The sequence below is a fragment of the Melitaea cinxia genome, chromosome 5 (assembly GCF_905220565.1).
Source record: "Melitaea cinxia chromosome 5, ilMelCinx1.1, whole genome shotgun sequence".
In the NCBI taxonomy this organism is placed as follows: Eukaryota; Metazoa; Arthropoda; class Insecta; order Lepidoptera; family Nymphalidae; genus Melitaea; species Melitaea cinxia.
The window spans coordinates 4,075,607-4,100,439 of NC_059398.1; the positions used below are offsets into that span (position 1 = coordinate 4,075,607).

The 24,833-nt window shown below is 35.4% G+C and overlaps 1 protein-coding gene across 1 annotated transcript in view; it reads left to right on the forward strand.

Moving 5' to 3' along the window:
* The first annotated feature begins 351 nt into the window (after window positions 1–351).
* The window catches only part of LOC123653965 (T-box transcription factor TBX6-like), a 37,654-nt gene continuing 13,172 nt past the window's right edge, over window positions 352–24,833 (forward strand). The window contains exons 1-3 of the mRNA XM_045589934.1: window positions 352–466; window positions 5,628–5,745; window positions 21,015–21,282. Of these exons, the coding sequence (XP_045445890.1) occupies window positions 388–466; window positions 5,628–5,745; window positions 21,015–21,282 (465 nt within the window). The 5' untranslated portion in view covers window positions 352–387. The remainder of the gene's footprint in view (window positions 467–5,627; window positions 5,746–21,014; window positions 21,283–24,833) is intronic.

Genomic DNA, 24,833 nt, shown 5'->3' on the forward strand with positions numbered 1-24,833 from the left:
TGCGCCTACGCATCCAAAATTCATTCGGGTCCGATCACCTGCCAAATATAAAGGCGGGCGGAAAGCTCAGGAACAACGCTAAGCACGAAGGCTTCGACGCCCGCCGCCATTAGTCCGTGCCCGGCCAATCACAAATGATAGGCGTGGCCGTGCGCACGCGCCGCCCGACAATCCTAGCCTTGTCAGTGTAAACGCAGCTGTCGTTGCAATACCACGCGTAATATTGTCTTCATTTGTTTTATTATGAAATATTGTCAATAATCGTGACTATTTGTTGAAATCCTTTTCATACTGAACTGTTTTTGTGGTACTAGTTTGTTCGTCGTTATGTTTAAGTGAAGTGACTCTTACAAGTGACATTTTTAAAGTTTTGCTGAACTTACCAAGATGATGATGGACCAGGCTCATTTTGGAGAATACCTTCTACGGCAGCAAATGCTGCATGCCGCATCTTTAAGTGGCTTACGTGAGTTAACCTTTTTTTTCTTGTGTTTATTTTCTTTTATTTGTCAAAATTATACAGCCAATGAGCTTATTTATATCTAACAATTTTGTAACTGAGGTTACATTGCTTGATTCAAGTAAATGTATTTATTACTGTCAGAAAATATAATCTTAGCGCTACAGCTATCAACAAATAGTAAACTAGCTGTGGCACGCGGTTTCACAAGTATTAATTTGAGGTAAATAACCTATAGTCATCCTAAGTGAGCTATGCTGCACAAAAAGATTTTTTCAATTCGAACCAGTAGATCCTAAGAGTATCCGATTTAAACAGACAAACAAATAAACAAACTTTTTGGCTTTATAATATTTGTATAGATAAATAGACAGGTAGGTAGGTACTATATGTGTTTTAATAAGCGCCTACATTAGAAAAATTTCTTATTAGAAAAAATTTAGATTTTTTTTATGGCGACGGAGTATTTAAAAATCAATTCATGTGTAATCTTAAAAATGTCATATAACAGAACTAAAGTCTCAACACTACATAACTCATTTTACTCGTATAAATCTCAAAATGCCGTGCGCGTTGATGTCTTTTGAAAGAATAACATCTAGCATATAAAAGTATATTTATTTACAAGTGAAAAAATATTATAAGTATACTTAAATAGCCTACAAGTATATTGTGTAGTGAGAAATACAACACTTATCGTTAAAATTAATTATTTATTGTTAAGTAATAATTAATTATACTATTACTTAATGAATCATTGCATTGTTTTCTTTTCCGGTTTCACCGGTTCCGGAAAAATTTTATCCTGTAAATAAGTTTCGAATACACTTTTAAAGCAGAAAGAGGAATAGACCTGCTGTTAAAGATAGACTATTAGGGTAATTTTTTTCTCAATTAATGAACGACAACTTATAGATTAATATCTGGAAAAGCAATAGCTCAGCCCGTTGCCGACTAGCCCGTTGGCGTAGTTTGTAGTGACCCTGCTTTCTGCTCCGAAGGTTGTGGGTTCGATTCCCACCCCGAGTCTGAGTGTAATATAAATATTTATTTATATATTTATGTGTCGGCATTAGCGCTGTCTTACGCAATTAGAAAGGAATTATTAAACAACAGATGCAACGATCGCGCCACCTAGCACATCGTTCGATAGTCACCTACCCTCATTTATTATATTACTCGAATTGTTCTGACATGTATAAAACGAACGGTGTCACCTCGGCTAAGGCCGTCTTGGCTCTGGCTTGGCACGATACATTTGTTGTATCCTGCTAGTAGCTTAACCTAGACTCATTCGATAATTAATTTGTGCATACGAATTAATTGTTACATATTATGGCGGATAACTCGAGCAGTGAAGGTGAGCGTTGATACGTATCCCAAAGGAGATCTCCTTAAACCTACACCTGGGTCGCAAGTCCTAGGCACTGCTCTGAGTTACTTCCTATGCCACACGATAGATTGGATCGGATCGCATTACAATTTTGTTATAATCATTTTAAGTACTACATACATAGTATTGTAAAGAGTGCGAGTATAACCTACGCCCGTGCCTTGCAAATATAGAAAAGGAGCCTTCCAACCAGTCGAAAGACTACATATGTATGATTTATTTATAAGTATGTTTATCGAAAAAAAAACATAGCTATACCAGTCGGCTGTTACCCATAACACAAGCATTAAGTTGCTTATTTTAGGAACAAACGACCGTATGTGTATTGTGTAGATATTAAAAAAAAAACATTTAGTGGATTGGTGGAAAAAAAACTTTTATCTGTCAGACACCGTTATCCGTTAAATAGCGTTATCTACAATCGGTAAAACAGACCCTTAAAAACGTATAATAATAACATATTTCTTATTACTGACCTAATAATCTAAGTAAATAGTTTTGCTTTTATATTAAAATGAGCTTTTTAAAGTAATTTAATAATTTATAGTTAGATAGGCCTATTTCTGTTTCACAGCATTACTTTTATTTCTACCGATTTTATCAATGTTTGTACTCTCTGATACTCGGTCACATTTTAAAATTTTCATTTGGTCTATAAGCCTGTTTATTGAAAAAATATATAAGCTAAAAATGTTAAATTGTACCATATCAGCTCACGGACTGCTGAGCATAAGCCTCCCCTAATGCTTTTCACGACGATCAGTCCTGCGCAGCACGCATCCAGCGGCTTACCGCGACCCTGACCAGATCGTCGGTCGTGGGGGACCTGCCAACGCTGCGGCGCCCGGTACGTGGTCGCCACTCGAGCACCTTTCTGCCCCATAGGCCATCGGTCTTTCGAGCTATGTGCCCTGCCCATTGTCACTTCAGCTTTGCGACCCTTCGAGAAATGTCGGTTACCCTGATTTTCCTACGGACCTCCTCATTTCTTACTCTATCACGCAGCAAATACCGAGCATTGCCCTCTCCATCGCCCGCTGAGCGACTTTGAGCCTTCTTATGAGACCCATATTTAGCGATCACGTCTCGGATCCATATGTCATCACTGGCAACACACACTGGTTGTGAAGACTTTCGTCTTCAGACACTGCGGGATATTGGACGCAAAGATTTTCTATAGTTTCCTGAATGCTGTCCATCCAAGTTTGATTCGGCAAGAGATCTCGTTCTCGAAGTTGGACTTACCTAACTGAATTGACTGTCCTAGGTATATGTAATGGTCAACAACTTCGAGAACTGTGTTCCCAATGCGAACGGGAGTGGGTGAGACATGGAAGTTCGACATGATTTTCATCTTGTCCATGTTCATTTTAAGACCCACTCTTTGGGAAACACTGTTGAGATACTCGAGCATTGTGCTCAGATCTTTCAAGGTCTCAGCCATAAGGACTACGTCATCGGCAAAACGGAGGTAGGTAAGGTACTCGCCATTGATGTTAATGCCGAATCCTTTCCGGTCCAGAAGTTATTTTTTGTCGTGTTTGCCATTTGGGGGATTTGGCGTAATCGCCACGCTTGCCAGGCAGGTTGGCGATCGCAGTTGTAACCATGTGTTTGGAAGGCGCTGCTGCCCACCCTCTAGTGGTTTTCCCTCTATCGCCTCTTAAGATACCCATGGGATGAGATGGGGTGGCACTATTCTACGTCAGTTGCCACGCGGAAAATTATATATATTTATATGAATAGATATATATGACTATGACGATCAATCAATCTATCAACTATGACTCACAGAAGCTTTTAGTTTTTATATTGTATTTGTATGTTAACTATTATAGGTAAACTATTGTTAATTATTAGAAAACTAGTTAGTTTACAACATACTACTTGAAAAGGTATCTAACGTAATACATGTCAATTGATTATATCTTAATTAGGTTTAATTGTTTCTCCGAAAATTTGATAAAGAACTTTGTTCAAAATGGGTACATTTTTAGTAGGTAGGTAGCTACAGGCTATCACAACGCCTTTTAATATTTTAAAATAGACTAACTACAAACCAGGCTCCATATTTTTATTATACAGTCATTTGTGTCTGTTTTTTATATTTTTATCCGTGTGAGGTACGCTCGCGCTTGTGTGTATATGTGTGTGTGTGTGTGTGTGTATTTGTTTGATTAAACTTTGTTTTTATGTTTTGTGGCTAAAGCTTTGTATTTAATACACAATGGTACGATACAGAAGCAGGACAGTAAACATAAACTCGGGGTGATAATTCTAGTCGTCTATCCACTATTATAAACGTCTTATGTAACGTAACAGACATTCGTATATTATATAAAACATTGTAAGTGATGCGATTAAAAATTTATTCGTTGTAAATATTCAACGATATTAGATATATAGTATTTTATTGCTTACGGATACTTGATGAGACACGATCAAAGACACCGCTTGATTGCAATTACAAAATATAATATGGTCAACTCTAAAAACTGACACACAATTTTGTATTTTTTGACCTTTGTAATAAGAACTGTTATGGGTTACAGAGCAATCAATGTCGGTAGTAATACATACTACAATATTGCATATTTTATACTTTCGATAAAACTTAACTCTTAGATATAAAGTGCATATTGCAGTGTGTTGATTATAATATTATACATATATAAGCACGATATACAAGATATGTCGTGTACTTAACATAACCAATGGATTGCTGTAACTCTTCTTATGTATTTACAATTATTAATAATCTATGTATTAAATAATATTAAGACCTACTCAACCGGTAAGTTAGGTATCAATATCGTGAATTTTTATTTCATTACTGACATACGTATCATTTTAACATATTGTTTTTGAATTATGTTAGAATGTGTAGTGCCGATTTTGGTCGATGAAAAAAATATATAATAGGCTATGATTTAAAAACATTTACATGTATTTGTATTAAATCAGTGTCAAAAGTAAATTTAATTTCACTTATCTGATATATTTATCTTAATTGACCGTAATAAAAGTAACTACTGAGCTGGTCGAACTGAATATTAATAACCTAACAAAATACCTTTAAAACAGTTTGAAGACTCTTAACGTTACATATACTTAAATAAATTACTGTCAATAAATTAAATTTAAGATAGAGAAGTCTAATAGTATCAATAAATATTAAGTACGAATATTTACCTAAACTATATCTGTTAACCAGTATGTCATAGGCATGTTATTTTTCTCATAGAGTTTATTAGGATTTCAAATAAAAATATCTGAACAATATTTCCGCTTTTACTTACAAACCTAATAATAAAACAAGGACTAATTATGTTCATTATTCACTTATTGAAATAAATGAAATATATTGTTGAAATAAAACTTGTATTTAGTTTAAGTGACTTTACATTATAATTATACATTATAAAGAAAAAATAAATTAAAACTTTTATAATTCATTCTATGCAAATGTTTGGCAAATTGTTTGATACGCAGTTACCTATATATTTATATTTTTCTATATATTACTTTTAATACAAATCTTATAAGGTATTCTACAAGCATTACTGCTTTTGTTAAATGTTTTCAAGAGCACTATTAACTTGTGTATTTTTATGTAATTCAAATCAAGGTTCCTGTCTTCAATTAGGAATCTATAAATATACCAAGCGTTATTACTAAACTTTCCGTAATTTTGCAATAAAAGCACATAAAAATCAATAAATGTACACTCACAAACTTTTGAGTTTTCAAGATAGATTTACACGGTTTCCACAGATCATCGCGTCGGCGCTGACGCAAAGCCACCTGCGTGCGAAGCTCGTCTGTTGAACGGCGATCTGTGGCGACGCTTCCACGACATCGGCACTGAGATGATTATCACTAAGGGGGGAAGGTATGTAGCTTATTCACTTTTAAGCTAAGCATATAGTAACACAAATAACTACAAATAAAAATGTTGGCAGATAAGCTTGTCAAACTTTAATGCTGAGCGTAAAATATTCAATCCAAACTTATTCTAAACATTTTTGAATATCATATCAAAAATTGACCGCTCCAGCGGGGTTCGAACCCGCGTCTCCGACTGACCGTGTCGGCGCTCTAGCCAATTAAGCTATGGAACGATGTACCCGCTAGAGCGAAATTTTTGATATGATGATTTTTATTTTCGGTTTAAGCGAACCGTGGCGCCGTCTATAGTGAGTTCTTTACAGAGACCCGTAACTATTCAAAGTTTCATATTACAATGAAAATCTTTGACAGGAGACGACACCATGCTATTTTTAATATGTAGGATTTTATTTTTGTGTTACCCACACATTAGGAATTCTAAACATTTTTGAATATCATATCAAAAATTGACCGCTCCAGCGGGGTTCGAACCCGCGCCACGGTTCGCTTAAACCGAAAATAAAAATCATCATATCAAAAAAAAAAAATTTCGCTCTAGCGGGTACATCGTTCCATAGCTTAATTGGCTAGAGCGCCGACACGGTCAGTCGGAGACGCGGGTTCGAACCCCGCTGGAGCGGTCAATTTTTGATATGATATTCAAAAATATTTAGAATTCCTAATGTGTGGGTAACACAAAAATAAAATCCTACATATCCAAACTTATTCATTGACTATTCACTGACTGTTTTAAATGCCCATATTAACATCTTACTTACAGATGTAGGTACATATGTCTTGAAAATTAAGCTATACCTAATTATACTCTATGGTTATCCTAGAAGGCCCAACAGCCACCAGGAAGTCAAAGATGGTCCAGACTAATTTGTATAATAGCACTGTGTTTTAATGTATGCTCCGCCGTATTACTATTGATATTTAAATAATTCCTATTGAGCTACATTTAAAATAACTGTAGTATTATGTCTATAAATGAATAGTCTTTTTTAATTTTATATTGCTATTCACCTCAAACTGCACATATGTTTACTAATAGTTGTTAGCTTTTGTCGTGTTTTAATAAGCAAAAGAGATAGATAATTATATTATAGGTAAGTGTAATGGTGTAGTATTTTATTCGATGTATAATAAATTTCTTATTCATTGCTGCTGCTGTGTAATTAGGGCAGCAAAGAATGTAGACACCCCCTCTCTTCCCGTGGGTGGCTGTCTTATCCCTTAGTCGTAAGAGGCAACTAAGGTATAACAGGGTTCCACAAATACCTTGGAACTTAAAAAACGACCGATGGCGGGATAACCGTCCAACTGCTGGCTTTGAAATACACAGGCCGAAGACGGGCAGCAACGTCTTCGGTACGACAAAGCCAGCCCCGCGGTCACCAACCTGCCTGCCCAGTGTGGTGGCTATGGCCAACACACATGAGTTCACGCCATTTTTGCGCTAACTTGTGGAAGCCTATGTCCAGCAGTGGACTGCGATAGGCTGAAGTGGGGATGAAGATGATGAGTGATGATGATTCATTGTCACAGTGAACCCCATGTAACATTGTAAACTTATCTATATTTTAAGTATTACTTATATTCACTGGTATTGATTCGCTTGATACTGTCATAACGTAATAAATAGAACATTCAGTTAGGTAAATTTTTAATACTATAATGCTAAGGCTCGCTCTGTGGCTACGGTGGTAAAAAATATAGCCACTCCCTCTCTCCCGTGGGTGTCGTAAGAGGCGACTAAGGGATAACACAGTTCCACTACCAGCTTAGAACTTAAAAAGCACACAAGTTTACGCCATTTTCGGCGTGAACTTGTGTAGGCCTATGTCCAGCAGTGGACTGCGATAGGCTGAAATAATGCTAAGGAGTTAACAAATAGCTAGAATAAAATAAGCAGTATTGACAGAATAGATTTACTTATTAAATAAAATTTAACTTATTATTTTTATAATAGAATGATAACAAATGTTTTTTTTTTCTGGTATTTACTACAATATCTGTAACAATTATCAAATGATATACCAATTGCAAAATGTAAATTGGATTTAAATTAAAGTTTTTTTTTATTGCTTCCTTCCATTGAATTGTAACGTAGGAAGATACCTACCTACTAGTGATCCAGTTTTGGTATGAATGTGTAATACAAACAAATAATTGATTTATTGATATTTGTATAAATTTCAATATTAAAAAAAAAACAATTTTCGCTATATTGAAATCGGGTTTAATATACAATGATTTAATGTACTTTTATAGAAGTACAAGGAAAATTAATTTCAATAAGTTGAAATCAATTTTATATAATATTATTATAATTTAAACCCGTGGAAATTGAATATAAACAGTTGTAAAACCATTAAAAATTCTTTAGTAGTTTCTACAGGAAATTAAATACGACATTTGTCGAAATGGTTTTTCGTAATTGCTAAGCAAGCTGCTTATCTGCCATAAATTTATATGTTGCAACAAAAACTTAACGAAAACCCATTAAGGCTGCCGAATCTGACGCGGGGCTTGTTAACGAATAATTTGGGTTCAACCGGACCTCCGTCATAGACAAAACAAACAGCTGCCTTTATAGCAATTTGTGCATTTCTCTAAATGGCCGAGCACAAATTATACCTTATTATAAGCTTGTTTGCTTTACGACTGTACCCCTTCAATTATTTTTTTTTTTCGTCATCAATAATGTGAGGCGAGGTCTCGAGTTCGAGCAGTGAAGAAATTATATGTTCGTGGCGGTCTCAGCGCCTCTACCGTTTCCTGCTCGAGGCTGCCACGCGATTTTCTTCCTCGCTTATAGCTATCCATCTTGTCACTGATCTCGACTAAGCATTATCTTTTAAAATATAGCGTAATTTAAACTCTGTTTAATGACATTACGATAACAGAATGTAGCTCTATAAAGAATATATAAGTTAAATTCATCAAATATAAATAATTAAAAACAATGTACATTTAATTATTTAAGTCACAGCGCTCATACGAGTGCGCTTTTTGCGAGCGCGCAATTAGCGGGAATCATTTCCAAGCCTGTCATCTCCTACACTTTTTTATTTAGCGCGAACAGGACCACCGTGCGGTTACCCATCATTTCGATAATTTACCGCTTTATCCAGACTTTAGTGAATCTCGTTAACTGCCCGCACCGGTCTAAAGGTCACTTTTGTTTGTTTTGTACTAATGAAGCCGCGCGAGAGGCCGGGGGCGCGCCGGCGCCGGTCCTGGCGCCATAGGAATCGAAATGGGTCAAAATATTTAATTTATTTCTCTTATTGAAGCCTAGTTGCGTCCACGCGTTGGCGGTAATTGAGTTATTTCACACTCGTCGCTAGCACACGAGTCGAGCTTGTAAAACGCCACAAATTGGTGAAGCTCGGAGCTTTTAGCGCTCTTCCAAATGAGTTTGACTTTATCCAGCGATAGAGTAGTGGGGCTGTGTACTAAATGGAAAGTGCAAACAGAGAGATTTGGGCGGTTCGTTTGTGCAAGCGTTTTCGGGTGGCAGGTATATAGCAAAGTTAACACCTGCTGCATACGGCAGCCATGCGCTTGCTTTATGTATTACGAAGGATTTGGAGACCCATGAGCCTTCCACCTGCGCCTGTTAATTAATACAACACACAAAAAGCTAACCAATCCTACATCTCTCTTCATTTTACATGTTAACTTATAATTTTTGAACAGTATCTACATTAACGACTCTTTGAATGATAGTAACACATTTGGAATTTTTATAGGCTCATGAAACTCTACACAAATAAACGTTCTCGTAATAACAAACCACAAACTGTACAAAAGTGACATGTTACATCTGTTCGGTATTCGGAGATAATACAACCCTTAATAATCATCGTCCAAACAAACAAATACTGCTTAGGATAGAATAGGTCATTTGTTTTTTCTTGAAACCGAAATATGACAAATGGGCGAGGCGCGCCGGCGCAGATCGCTCGCGTGTCGTCGCGCAGACCTCCCGCCATTTTAAAAACAAACAGACAGCATAAAAACTCGTTATTTATTCTCGTGTTATTCCAAAGGGAAGGGCGCGCCCGAATTCGCTTGAAAAAATCATAACTTATAATTAAAAACGTCTGAGGTCTTGCGTTCGTGTTTTCTTTAATGTGAAATCTCATGTCGCGACTGAGCACAGCAGAGCGCGGCGCGGCGGGACGGTCAATCACGTAAAATTTAATCGTCGCTTCTATGAAACTTTTAGATTTGAGGTATGTGATCGTATCAGTCATATCCACGATTGAACATCACGAATAAACGCAACCCCGAGCTGGCGCTTATTTTAACAGAAATACCGATTAATTGATTCGATCTGTGTCGTAATTAAAATGGGTGATTAGAGCGAGGAGAGCGGCGCCGGCGCCTCAAAGCGTCTCAGCCAGCATTCCTTTTGTTTTACCACGGGTCGTTTGTCGCCTGCGTGATGCGTGGGTCATGCTTTGTCTCGCTTTGAGCCGGGGAGCGACGGGCAAGAGTGAGCGAGAGGGGCGCGGGCGCCGACCTCCTGCGGTGCCGCCGGCCGCCCGCCGCGCGCCCCGCCCAGCCTCGTAACACTAATAATCAGATTATGACAGCCGGAGTCTCAACCGCTTCCCCTATACTTCACTCATCACTCTTCAATGTCTCCTGAAAATTTGACAGCAGTATTTCACTTATGTAATCGCAGCTATAGCTAAGATCAGCAGATAAACGGTCCCAATACGAAACATCGTGATGAGTAAGGTGAGCAATTAGATATTTTATTCATTTAAAGACAAAAAATCACTCAATGACCCAATTTAACAAAGATTTGTTAAAAAAACGACAGTAATTTGCACGAATATTTGTATATTAATGTCCTATGTATTAGTTCAACATTTCAAGATGCGAGCGAAAAAAAATAAATAAATAGCTTAAATTTACTTCACGCAATTACTATCAAATCGTTATATCCGTAAAACGAAGTTGTTTGTGCGACTCAAAGTTGATTGAGAACGTTTAGCGTAATAAAGGCTTAGGTGACGTAAGAATTAATGTCAATGAAACAAAAAAGCGTAACGTCATTGTAAGTAATGGGAAAATCAGAATCAAAGGGGCGTAGGGCCCGGAATCCGAAGCACGCGCCGCGAAGCCGTCGCCACCGAACGATCATATCGCAATGTCTCCAGGGAGCGCGCACTCTCCTTGATTAGCTCGGGATTTTAGAAAAAACATTACCATTGCTGTTATTAAATGCGATGACTAAACACGATAGTAATAAATTTCATCGGTGGAACACCTTCATTTTGGACCGTTCACCAAATTCATGTAGCAGCGCAATCGTCAAAAACGCAAAATCATCAGCGTCTCCTGCGCCTCGCCTAAAACAATCGAACCTCAAAAAAGGCTATTACGAAAACAATAAATTGAATTTAGAACGTAAAAAATGTGCGGACCACAGCATCATCGATCGATTCAGGAATCCTTTTTTGCCGACGACAGCGACCCTTGATGATAATTTCTCATTAGGTTATAACATTTTTGTCAGTCGAAACGTCGTAAATTCCTCGAATAATTTAGGGAAGAAAGTGGTCGTGTTAGTGATGTTTTGTTTTTATGGCGCCAACGAACAGTCCGGGTTAGATCGGTATCTCTCGATACAAGCGTTTAACCCATGTTACGTGGAAGCGGGGAATTATTCTCACGGAATCCGTTCTTGTTTGCTAACAACTTGTAATATACAGATAAACGATTAACTTTACGATTTCAAATTTTAGTTTTGTCACGTTTAAATTAGATCGATAAGATTTAAATTGGATTTGAAGCTTGATCTACTTTTATCCTTATAATATAACGATTTTCAACAGTTTTTAAAATTTTATCTGTGACATTCTGGCACCCAGGTGCATGAGTTAAATCAGATACATCAGTCGTACGTGCTCATATTGCTGAGACATTTCATAGTGCATCTCCTCGAAATCTCTACCATTACGGCACAACTGTGGGTGCGTCCTATATAAATCGTTAAAATTTAAACACGTACAAAAGTAGCAACGAAAAAAGTTACATCCAGAATTGTTATGTGGTAGACAATACTTACAATATTTAAGTCACCTTCTACAGTTTTTACTTTAGTACAAGAAATTAATCAAACAAAATAAATGTTTGACCTAAAAAAATAATATTTGTAAAAAAAAAAACCAAATATATCAATATTATGAACAAGTATGAAAATTAACATTGCAATATTATATACTTATTTTTTTTTAATACGGGATTTGAGAGACCTGGTTCAGGGATTTGAGAGCTCTAAGGCATTTTACTTAGAACACATATTTTAAGTTGCTTATAAATTTTTAGTTTTCCAAGCAACATTTTCAATTTTACTTTTATAATAATAGCAAATAAGTTCTAAAGCAAATTTCCCAGAATACTTTTAACGATTCAATCATTAAAAGATATGTAGGTATACATTTTTATTTATTAAAACATTGAACTGTACGAAAACTGTTTAATATCGAAGAAAAAAATCAAGTGAACAAAAATGTCATGAACTTATGGTATTTGTATTTCCACCCGTGAGATCTTATCCCGCAGTCGAGTTCGCAATAATATGTAAATGCGCGCCGGCGCCAGGCGATATCATGCCAAAATCATTCGACCGAAACATTACAAAAATTTCAAATACGACAACCTCAAAAATCATAACTACAAATTATCACGTTTACTTATTTTATTGATGACATGTTTATACAGTATTGTATAAATATTTAAGCGTATAAAAGTGGACAGCTACGGTGCAGTACAAATGTATAATTTTGTTTTATAAGTAGGTACTTGTGGTTATACATATAATAAATTAATACATAAATATTTCATATAGGGAGAAACAAAGTTTTGTTGTTCAGTAATGGAATATATTAAACTAAACGAATCCATCCATCCATCAGCCTTTAACAGTCCACATGCTCGACATAGGCCTCCCGTATTGTGCGCCGATCCGTCCTATTCTGCGCACTCTGAATCCAGCGGTTTCCCGCTGTCTTCTTAAGGTCAACTAAAAAAATAACGTAAATAAAATATATTTTAATTAAGATAAAAAAAAATATTAACTTATTCAATTCTTATTTAACAAGATAATTGAACAAATAAAATTAGGCGTCATGTTAAAAGTTAATCATATATCTTACTGTTTTAATTTAAATGAATGTATATGTTTACTTCGTGTCTTGGATAATTATGCAAGTACAATACGTTATTTTAATTTCACATTGTCTAAAAGAACTGTGTAACCCAGACTATCAGTACCAACGTGAGCCACCCGCGCGCGCGCTGATACCATCGCGCCGACGCGCATCGCGACATCACGCGCGATGCCTATCTGCTAGTCGCTACCATTGTTACCCACGCTTCGTCTACTACGACAATCACCCTTAAAACATAAACATATCGCTTACATTCCTTTAAATTTACCGTAAAGTTCCTAATAAATACTAACTAATGGACAGGCGGCGACTAGCACGATTTCTTAATAAAAGTGTCACTTGGGTGTCATTGCGGCCCACTGGAATTGTGAGAACGTAACGCTGTAAAACAAACATTACATTAAAAAAACAAGTGTGCTTTAGACTACACGACTGAAGTAAAGCTTACGAAACGTAACTCTCTCTTTCTATCTTCACTAACTTATATCTCCCTCTGAACTTCCGTTTGCCTCGCCCGATCACACTTTTCGTAACGCTCTCGTTACGCATTCAACAGCTAACTCCCCAAGTCAAGCGTGCATCAAGAAGTTTTACTTCAAAAATGTAACATAAGTAGGTATAACGTGCTATCAAACGCTATGTGAAATTTTCAAAATACATATGTTATAGTTACATATGTACATACTTAATTAACAGATCCAAGAGTAGCCGGCAATTGTTTAGCGTAAAGTGGCGAAGCGTATCACACATATTTCTTTGAATTATGGAACAAGGGTTCAATGTCAATAACGCATACGCGGCAGTGTCGCAACCCGCAGCCGCCCACTAATTGCGATGACGCGACGCGGCGTGTTTGAGCTCGGCACATTACACGCTGCGCGATTCCCAGTATAATCGCCTTGATCACTCGTCCGTGGGGCAAGCTATCGGCGATACTTCACAAGCTAAATATATATACCTCTAGTATATATACATGTCAACGAAATTAACTTTTAATTACTATGACAATTTACAACGATAACATTTTTATTTGCCCAAAGTTAAGTAGTTTTATTACGTCGCATTTTGTACGCAATATCATTTTAATGAGTTATTGATTCATTTATATAAGAAATAATAGATAAATAAAAACATAAAAGGTAAAAAAAGAAACGTTTAATAATCTAATCTTTCACGTAATTATACCTACCTATTACCCTTTTAATGTAGCGAGATATCAGTTTTATGTTTATGATTTGAAGCAGTAACTATTTCATTTGTATCAAAGCGAGGCCGCTTGAATGCTTACACCATACGCTCCGAATTAATTTCAATTAACACACGCGGGCTTAATTGTGAATCGGGTGCGGTTCGCGTGCGGCGGCCTCTTTGTCGGCGAACAACTCCCGTGCCTTTAATTCGCAACCATAGCGACTGTATCTCCCTTTCGCTTCCTCGAATCGCTTCCTAAAATACAGGCGCCGTTCAAATCCATATTTCCGTTTAAGCATACTAACCATGGTCGCGAGGCATACGTTCGTAATTAGCCGACGAGTTGCTTCTAGGGATTGCGGCTCTACGCTACGACGAGCGAAGATCCTGCACTTGATGGACCAACTGATTGATAGTCACTTGCGATCTCTACGCTCCTTCGAAGCGTAATCGCTTTAAGATAATTCGATTCGTGAAAACAATTAGGTATTCCACTTACATAATCTCTTCTTCAAAAGAATCTGCTTTGATGGTTGACTGTTCATTTAAATCTTCAAATGCTATGGTTCAATCGCTCACTTCATACATACTATTTAGTACTAATAATCTGCATACCTACATTTGTTTGTTTCTAATGTCTGTTTCTCGAGAAAACCAATCAATTATTTTAACAACATATTCCAGAAACTGAATCTGTTTTGTCTAATTTATTCTTTCTCTATGACTAAAGGTATTTAACTCAATACTTCACGTCTTTGAAAGTCCGCGGAATCGATTTCATGCGGTTGTAAATTAATCGGACGAATGCATGCAAAGAAACTACAAGCGTATATCGGTAAATACTTAGTCAATTAATATTCAAGTCTGACTACAGCTCAATATTTCTTATACGTTTTGTAAAAAATAAATATTTGTAATAAATTATTTTCTTACAACTATTTTTTTTCTTAAAATTAAATATATTTATATTTATTATTGTTATTATAGTTATTTATTATTTGTAACAAGAAATAAATAATTATTAGTTTTCTTATCACACATAACTTTTTTTACTAATAGTAAAAACATCACTATCTACTAGATCTCAGTATAAGATAAAAATCACCGCGTTTCAGGTGATCATCAATTCCGTCCTTATATCGCAGCTTTGACAGAATTATAATTAGAAACTGTCCGTTCTTATGGTTTGTCGTTTTTAATGTCGCTAGTCGGGTCCCATACTGCGCTCGCATTTCATTAAGGGAGTTAAAAAATTGGAAGATCTCATAAAACGGCGTGATTTATGCGCGGTCGGGAGCTAACGAGCGATGGGCAGTCGCCACTGCCGTGCGCCTACTTCACTCGAAACGTTGATCCTATGATTTCTCATAACTTTTTATCACATTCGGAATTATTTATATTGATCGATCCGCAAGATGAGAGTAAAAAATTAATTATTAAAATTGCATCTTTGAAAAAAGATAATTACAAAATACTTAAAAATTAAAATGTATACAGTCGTACATCAAGAAATACGTGTAGCGAGTAAAAAAGTCGAAGATACGACGAAATCGAGATCGAAATCGCTCAGTATCTCATGTTGTTATCTAAATGATCTGTTGTCCGCATTGATCGGCGTCAAAAGGCGCATAATAGGCTCTAGATGCGGCGAACCGATAAGCTTTGTCCTGCGCGGGCGCTCCGCTTGCAAACAAAACTAACTGTCAACTAAATTACCGCCCGTTTGTCGGCCGCTTTCGCAATTTAAGGACACAATCGCTTTGACTAACGTATCTACCGGCGCCGGCGCACGACTAGACTTTCCTCTTCCTTTATCTCACGATAAAAGCTTAAGATGAAAGCAATTAAAAAGCTATGGTTACTTAAAACGATTTAATACTGTATTTCAACTTTTCATCATATTTCGTAATTGTAAAAATCTAATTTGCCAGTAGGTAATCGTTTTGTCTCTTTATTTTATGCTAATTCTTTGTTTTAAGTCGTAACAATAAAACAAGAGCATTCGATATTCAATAATCGTGATCGAGATTTAATTGCGTCGGTGATTTTAAAAGACAATTTTATAATCTGCGAACGCATTACGAAAAGGATGCAATTGGCGTACGCCACATTTAGAGTCTAAAGGCGCCGACTGGGTAATTAAAAAATTTAAAATTCCTGCAAGACTTCTTACTTGATCTTTTTGGTTGGTCAGATCGTAAATCAATATTTCAGCTTTACAGTTGACAGGATTGTCATACTTATTCGCCCTTGTACTGCAAATATTGTTTTACGCGATATCAAAATTACGCAACCTGTCATGTGCTACGTCTGCCAGCGTATCATCAATCATCTTTAGTTAAGGTTTTTACTAAAAAGGACCGTGAAAACATACAAATTACACAAAAATAAAAAAATCAACATTTGCATTGCACCTGCTGTATATAAAACTTCCTTTAATATAAACATAAACCCTTCGACTATTCGTGGAACGTACTTAGACAATTTTTATCAACAAATAGTTATTATTCATCATATAATACGTTATAATTGACAGCCAATTTTTTTTAAACTTTTTGACGATTGTTAAATAATTTACGTATGTCCGATCCCAAAACGTAATATTTTTTGCCACCTGCAGCCGCAGTGGGCAAAAAGAGGTCCATAAAATAAAAAGTTTGACTAAAAAAGATTAAGTTTTTGTCACGAACGTTATGATTGAAGGTGCTGTCGCTGATTTTAAACAAAGAATGGACAGATAGAAGCCCATCAATATGCTAATACTGAGTTAGTCGCTCGGAACGATACTGGACTTTTTTTATCCGTCCCAAAATTGGTTTATTTGTTTTGTTACAAGCATATTTTGAAGTCAACTCTATTTGCAGAAGTGACCCCGCCGAGCATATGGTATATTTCTTTTTTGATTTTTATGACGTTTATGTGAAGATTTATGAAAATATTTAAGGACCTTGTTTGCATACAAATCATTACTTACTAAGTTTTAATGCAACAGCGCATCGCATCCAGAACCGCCCTTTATATGTTAGACAATATTAACGGCTGTGTTATCCTTATTTATTAATAGAGATACATTAATGATAGTTTTTCATTGGGAATTGCTACGACTACAAAAAGATCGAATGGTTTATCTTACATAAAACTTTTGTATACTTGACATGGATTTTTTTAATGCAGTACCTAATATACTAAAGACTCGTTATTAATCTGTGTTTAAATTATACTTTACGAATATTGAGATCATTTCCCAAGAAGATTGTTTAAAATAATTTAAAAAAAAACAACTCTTATATCTACAACAAACATTGCCATAACATTGTTAATCACAGTCAAAACACTCCGCCGACCGCGTCGCTGCGATTCTCACGGCGCGGTCGCGACTACAACCTGAGTGAACAATTTGACACATCCAGGTGTCCAACTTTTTATACACCAGACAATGAAGCAGGAGTGTTTCTCTGTTTACCCGGGCTCACATCTGGGACCGGACCGGCCGGTCCGAACCTCTCGTGTGCCCGCTAATGAACGCAACTATAAGAGTTATTCGGTTAATACTAAATTCGGGTACTCGAGTTGAAAATTAGAGATTGTTTATCCAAAGAGGAAACGAAGCAGATGTCGAGGACTAGAGCGCATCTGTCACATTAACTAGCGCACTGCGTCCTAACATTGAACTTGACGATAAAACAACCATGAAATCAGTAGTAAAGATAATTTGAAGTCGTGAAGGGTAGGTTAGGGATAATTTTATTGCTTGTCGAGAGATGTCATGCCGAGAAGAAAGGAGCTTTACGATGGACACGGCTTCTTTGTTCCAGTTATTATGACTATGTTGTAGTTACGCATAGTAGGTACATATGTATTAATTGCAGTGAACTACAATGTGTTGTTTAAATATTTTTATTTTACATTGTATTCGCCCTTTCCAAATTTACTATGAAAAAATTTAAGTATTTACATAATAGGCGGATACGATTGCAAACAGGTATTCGCAGTCCGTTTAGGTTTTCGAGTGCGGATGCGAGAGCGGATGTGGCGGTTTCTTCCCGCGCTGTTAGCGCCTCCGTGCGGCAATTGGCAAGTTGTTACAGATTTACGACCCACTCTAAAGTTTATTCAACACGATTTTGGTGGTCCCATTGTATTCCACTAAGTCCCTACCCACCGGCGAAGCCTCCGCGGCTTAGCGCGCCCTCGACCGCCTTTTATGGTGCTCCCATTTTATAGTCTCCTTATTTCATTTGCATTGACGTATAACATATCGTTAAAGCGACGTGAACATTTCGTTTATGATTGTTACAATATCGTTAATTCGAAAGACCTAAGAGTTTCATTTATCGAGATGCAATGAAAGTTGATATTTCGTCTTAATCGTTAAATTTGATCGCTTGTAAATTTTGCTGATAATGAGGTCGGAACAATTAAAGGTTTCATGTGTTTATAAATGAGAATGTAAATGCGGATATTAATTAGGGTCTTGTGAGTGCTCGTATCGAGATTTTTGAGTGCAGAAAAATGAGAATTTTAAAGGATTTAGATAACTGAATTGCCTGTTAATGACCAAAAAGCCATTTAGCTTTAAGGATTGAGTATTGATGATGATAGTCGGGCTATAAACGCAGCATTAACAGTATCTTGGACGTATCTAGAGATCCTTTTCTCTGCAGTAGCTGATTATAATAGGCTTTTAAAGTGAGGTCGTGGGTGCTTTTGCTCATTTTGCGCTTCGATCGTCACCTTTCTCGGCGATTTCAAAGACTCGATAAATGGACGAGTGAAGATTACAAGTTACTCGTACAACGGTAGCAAAGGATTTGTCTGGTACAGTCAACACGATGCGTCGATAGTGTACAAGTATTGAGAGTACATATTTAACTTGCTCGTTGTTTATTCTGTCGAGTCGGAGAGCGGTACGTGTGTCAACATTGTCGAAAACGGATAAGAGATTTATGTTATCGTATACATTAAGTGAAAAACTTTTTGACACCGTCTCGTATAATCTTGAAAAATTATGATAAAATGTTGATAATAAAATTTAAAAGATAATTCAGTTTTTGTAAGATTTATTTTATGAAAATAAAAATGTCGAAATTAATATTAACTTATATTCGATTTGAATTTTATTAAATTTAAATTTTAATGAGTACTTTTACAAACAAAATTATACCTATTTATTTCATAGTATTCTATAACCGATATTTGTTAGAGCCTGGCTCCTTTCCATTAGATAACCACCGCTGGTCGTCGCCGATAGCACGTAAGGCGGTAGCCGGCATCGTAAAGTTTAAATGGAAGCTAATTTAGTGCGTTGTTAATTGTGGCTGTTCTTATCGTGTGCATTAGCGGCCTCCCGGCGTCGTGATAGCACCGCGTTATGACGGATGACTGAGACCCGGCGCTCTGTGATAACAATTGGGACTTTGATGGGGGCCGTGTGAGCTTTATAGTACCATGGTATAGACATGACTGGATTATGTAAATTATAATCGAGTACCTGTATACGGAATGTGTAGAATTTATTGAAATATTGTGTTCAATTGTTGACATCCAAATTGTAAAGTGAATATGTAATTTATCTAAATAATATTTACATTATAATTATAGCTGTTACTTGTCTAAGTAAAAAATATTTACGTATATGTGTGCATATATAATCTATAGGTATTTTAATACGTGAAGCAAATACTTTGTACCCCTTTATACGAAATTTGCGCGGACGGAGGAGGATGAAAATTCGCAGTTTCAATACAATTTACTTTATACAGAGGAGGTGGTGGAGAGGATAGTGAGTGCAGAACGCGAATTTCTTTTTTTTTTTAAATGTATATAATAATATTTTTTTTAAATGATCCATAAAATATAGATTAAATCAACAAAAAAACATAACACACACATATATAGGTCTTTTGTTTATTTTTATAGAAGTATAGTCTTTGATAACAGAACCATAATAACGTTCTAAATTTAAATTAATTATGGTCGAATTTCGAACACTGGGCGACCACTAGTATAATTACGAGTAAATCCGATTCCAAATCCTTACAATTAATAGACTTTAATCTTGAAAAAAAATCATGACTGAATTATTCTTCTTTAAAGCTATCCTTAAACAAATAAACAGCCTTTTCTTTATTAGCCCTCTATAGTAGGTACGTAATTATCACACAGTTGATTCGCTAAGTAGCTACCCGGCGGGCGATGCTTGACCGGCGATAAGACGGCGCCACGCGCATTTTTCATTTATGACGTCCACAAACGGGTGCCAAAAGCTCGTTGATCGACACTTTTACTCCTATCAGGTTTTATACGCACGATAAAATACACGCGCAAACACCCATTGTCTCCGGCAACGAAGCTCCGAAGCAGTAATTTTATTATCGACTTCTTTGTCAAACTCTCTCGGCCTTTGTAAGCCACAAAGTTATCTTTTATAGACTGTTAAGTGTTAGTTTTTTAAGTGAAGTTTCAATTTTGTTTTCTTTATTTAAATTCATAAACACCTTCGAACATTCTTTTACATTAGAATTCGATAAGACATTAGTAGATACAAATTATGTACATATTTACATTATGGTAAGACGTTCAAACAATTTTTAAGTTCGTTATAATATATTGTTAAAAATGTTGTATATATTTCAAAAGCGTCTCTAATAATTAACTATTATATTATACAAACAATTTCATTACCTCGTAGTTTTTGTGAATTTTAAGACTGATACAAAAGAGCTTTTAAAAGAAACTCGAAGTTTAAAAAAATATTAATAAATACACATTCATAATTAATTAATCATAATACTTAGTTTCATTTTATGCAACCTTTCAATAGTTTAAGTTTTAAAAATTCTATATGTTAGATTAGCAGATTAATGGTGAATTATGTTTCCAGACGTATGTTTCCTTCACTGCGGGTATCCCTCAGCGGCCTAGATCCTCGCGAGGAGTACTGTGTGTTGCTGGAACTATCATTAGTGGGACGTCGGCGCTGGCGCTGGGCGGGCGGCGCATGGGCAGCGGCTGGGGGTGCTGAACCCCAGTCTCCTCGCCGCCTCATGCTGCACCCCGACTCCCCAGCTCCTGGACACCACTGGACAGCAAATCCTGTGTCTTTCAGCAAGCTCAAGCTGACCAATAATACGATGGATGCACAAGGCCACGTAAGTACCTGTTCTTTATTTATAGTTGTTTGTCTTTCTAATTATAATATTTTAAATGGGTATTTACATCAATCGATAGTAATAAATATTACAAGGTAATGTTACAAAACTAAGAAGTAGAACTAATAACAAATTAATGAACTGTAATTTAATTACGTTATTAAAATATACTTTCTAATTTAAGTCATTAACTCAATGCAATCTAATTACAAAAACTATAGATGATAATGTCCGCAAGAATCCGTAAAAGAATTCTCGTAATAATCACGTCAAAATAATTTAGCCGATGAAACATTTAATAAAAAACTATACCACATACTAAAAACCGTCGACATCGAGGCTTTATTAAATCATTTCAAAATAAAAATACGACGTGATTTCGGTTACAATGCGTACATGTAAAGTTCTGTTGAGTCGTGACTATGTTGTACCACCACGAACTTCAAAGGAAACGCCTACCCGACCACTTCCCTCTACGAAGAATTGCTACGAACGAATCCTGATCGAATATAAACTTTATTGTATTATAAATAATAAATACAATCCAACAATAATTTTCCCACGTAGGCCTATGAAGCAAAAGCTGCGATACAATCTAAAGCCCGCGATGTAAAAACAACTTTAATACAAAGGTATACTGTATACATTACAGTGATTGTAAGTTTTGAATGCTTTTACGGTGGATTTGAAAAGCGTACACGAAGGCTGTATATTACTGTTGTGATATATGATGTAACTGCAGTACTTTATTCCTCAGTAAACACCGTGGACAGGCGGGTGACGCTTTAATTAATGATGCCACGGACAAATAGTGTGTTTAATGAGGCCTGTTTACAGAGACTGTTTGTTCAAACACTTACCTGAGAAATTTTCTTTTGTTACGACTGGCACATTTACGTAGACACAAGTTTTTTTTTGTATATACCTACTGGTAGTGATAGGTGGTCATAGAGCAAAGGCTCTACAATATCAACCTATGTCTTTTAAATATGTAATATTTAACTCTTAAAAAAAGTTTTAACATTTTTAAATTGATTCATATTTAGTAATTATATTATAGCATTAAATATATATTTTTGAAGTAAAACTTCTTTTATATTTGAAGTAAAACTTTACTTTTTTGGGGAGCAAGTTGGTGAATGTGTGAAAAGTACGTTACGAAAAATACGTAAAGCACACTCGTTTTTTTTTATATATTTTTTCGTACAAATTATAGTCCATTTATATCAGGAAAAGTATTCTAAACTGAACAATTTTTAAGCCTTGATATATAAAAAGCACTCATAAATTATGTAAATGGTTTTAATTCATTTGTACAAATTGTACTCAGAAAATTACCGAGCGAAATACCTAGAAAATACTTCAAACCGCTGTTACAAATTAGCTATATAATATTTTTTATGTTTTAATGTCTACACACACGTTTAGTTAATTACATAAGAATTTGGCTTTTTTATTTAAAAAGTATAATTATGTTGCACCCTTTCATTGCGTTTTAAATTATTTAATTGTGAATACAAAAGGTGTTGGTAAATGTCTAAAGTTAATTTAAAATAGTACAATTTCTAGGAAGGCGCGGACGGTTACAATGTTGAATATTGTTTTCATTGAAGTCCATAAAGTGACGATAAAATTTTTCTATATACTTACTCAAAGCTATAACTGTGAAAGACAAAGAGATTTAATATCTTTAAAATGGTTTAAGCAGAAGAAATGAGAAGTAAATTGAAAACACTTTCGTTACTATCAGACTAAAATGGACACGTAAACAAACGAGTATTCCTAGTTAATACATTTATTAATATAATAACGCGTGACCAACCTTCTATATAATTTTTTTTATATTTAAGGCCCCTAACGTGTTTGTGTTCTTCTAAAGTTTCAAGAGTCTAAAGGCTAACCGCTTACCAACATGCAAAACACACGTTTTTAGCTACCATCCTGGTATGAAATAAAATAGTCGTTGTTAGTGGAAACTGCAGAATTTGAAAAGAATACTGATTAGCTGGTCGATTTTTCAAGAATCCTCTTTATTCGAATCTTATCGAAACCAAAGTCGTATTTAGCATCTGAGTAAATACTCGAGTCACCAATATATAACGTCTTTTCATGTATAAAAACAAATAGCGAAATATCTTTTAGTCTGAATCCTTCTCAGCATCTATATCTGCTATTATTTTTATGTTTAACTAATAATAACAAAAAAAAACAACCTTCTATATAAAACATTGTTTGTAAATTTATAACTATAACAATATCACGACTAAAATATTTAAAATTGATCGCATTCCCGCCGATCCAAATAAAACTAGCTCCCATGTTTGATAAACACGACACACAAAAACACACGATTATGATGGGTTAGGATGGTCTCTTGCGCATGCGCTTCAGTGATTAGATTGAGAACGTGCACGGGCCCGTAAGTAATGCTGTGAGATATATTTTTTTATATATCTGTATAGAAATATTATTTGTCATATACGGATGATACTTAGTCGGCTTTTTGTTGATGTACTTCGCTTTAGATGTTGGTATAAGAAAAGTAAAACGGTATAAATATCGTGATTTTTTTACTGTGTGAAATATTTTTTTAAAGTAGCTGTACCCGTGATCAGACTCTTAACACACACTTTAACCTCAATTTTTAACCGACTTCCAAAAAAGGAGGAGGTTCTCAATTCGACTGTATTTTTTTTAATGTATGTTACATCAGAACTTTTGACCGGGTGGACCGATTTCGACATTTTTTTTTTAATCGAAAGGTGGTGTGTGTCAATTGGTCCCATTTAAATTTATTTGAGATCTAACAATTACTTTTCGAGTTATATCTAATAATGCGTTTTTACTTGACGCTTTTATCGTCGACCTACGTTGTATTATTATACCACATAACTTTTTACTGGATGTACCGATTTTGATAATTTTTAATTTAATCAAAAGCTGATGTTTATCATGTGGTATTATATTATATAACATTGAAATTTTATCGATATCTGATAACTACTTTTTGAGTAATCTTTGATAACGCGTAGTTACTTGACTATTTTTTCGTCGATCTACGTTGTATTACTCGTCGATGTAATTGAAGTCGGTTTTTTTTCGTTTGCAAGCAAACACAATTATTTATTTCAACGAATCTTTGCTAAATTTCGAAACTAAAACTACCCACTGTCTTACTTAGCTCGTAATAATGTCATTCAAATCCATTTTCCAATTTCTCTCTATTACTAACAACATTAGATTCGTCTCTGTATTATTTTGAAATAAGCAAAAAGATTTTTAGTTATTTTTTTAAACAATCAATATTACCTAAAATAAATGCATTAAATGTTGAAAAATACAGTTATGTAACCTGTTCTTATTATCAATACATTTTGCGGCCTTTTGTACTCGTAAAAGATAGACTACCGATATAATGTAAGTAACCATTGTTCTCGAAATATACGCATGGCTTGCTCACTTGAGCTTTCGCCACTTGCGATAAAGCCTACCCGACTATTATGCTATTGTTAATTTTTTAACGCAAACATCAAAGACCCTTGAAAAACCTT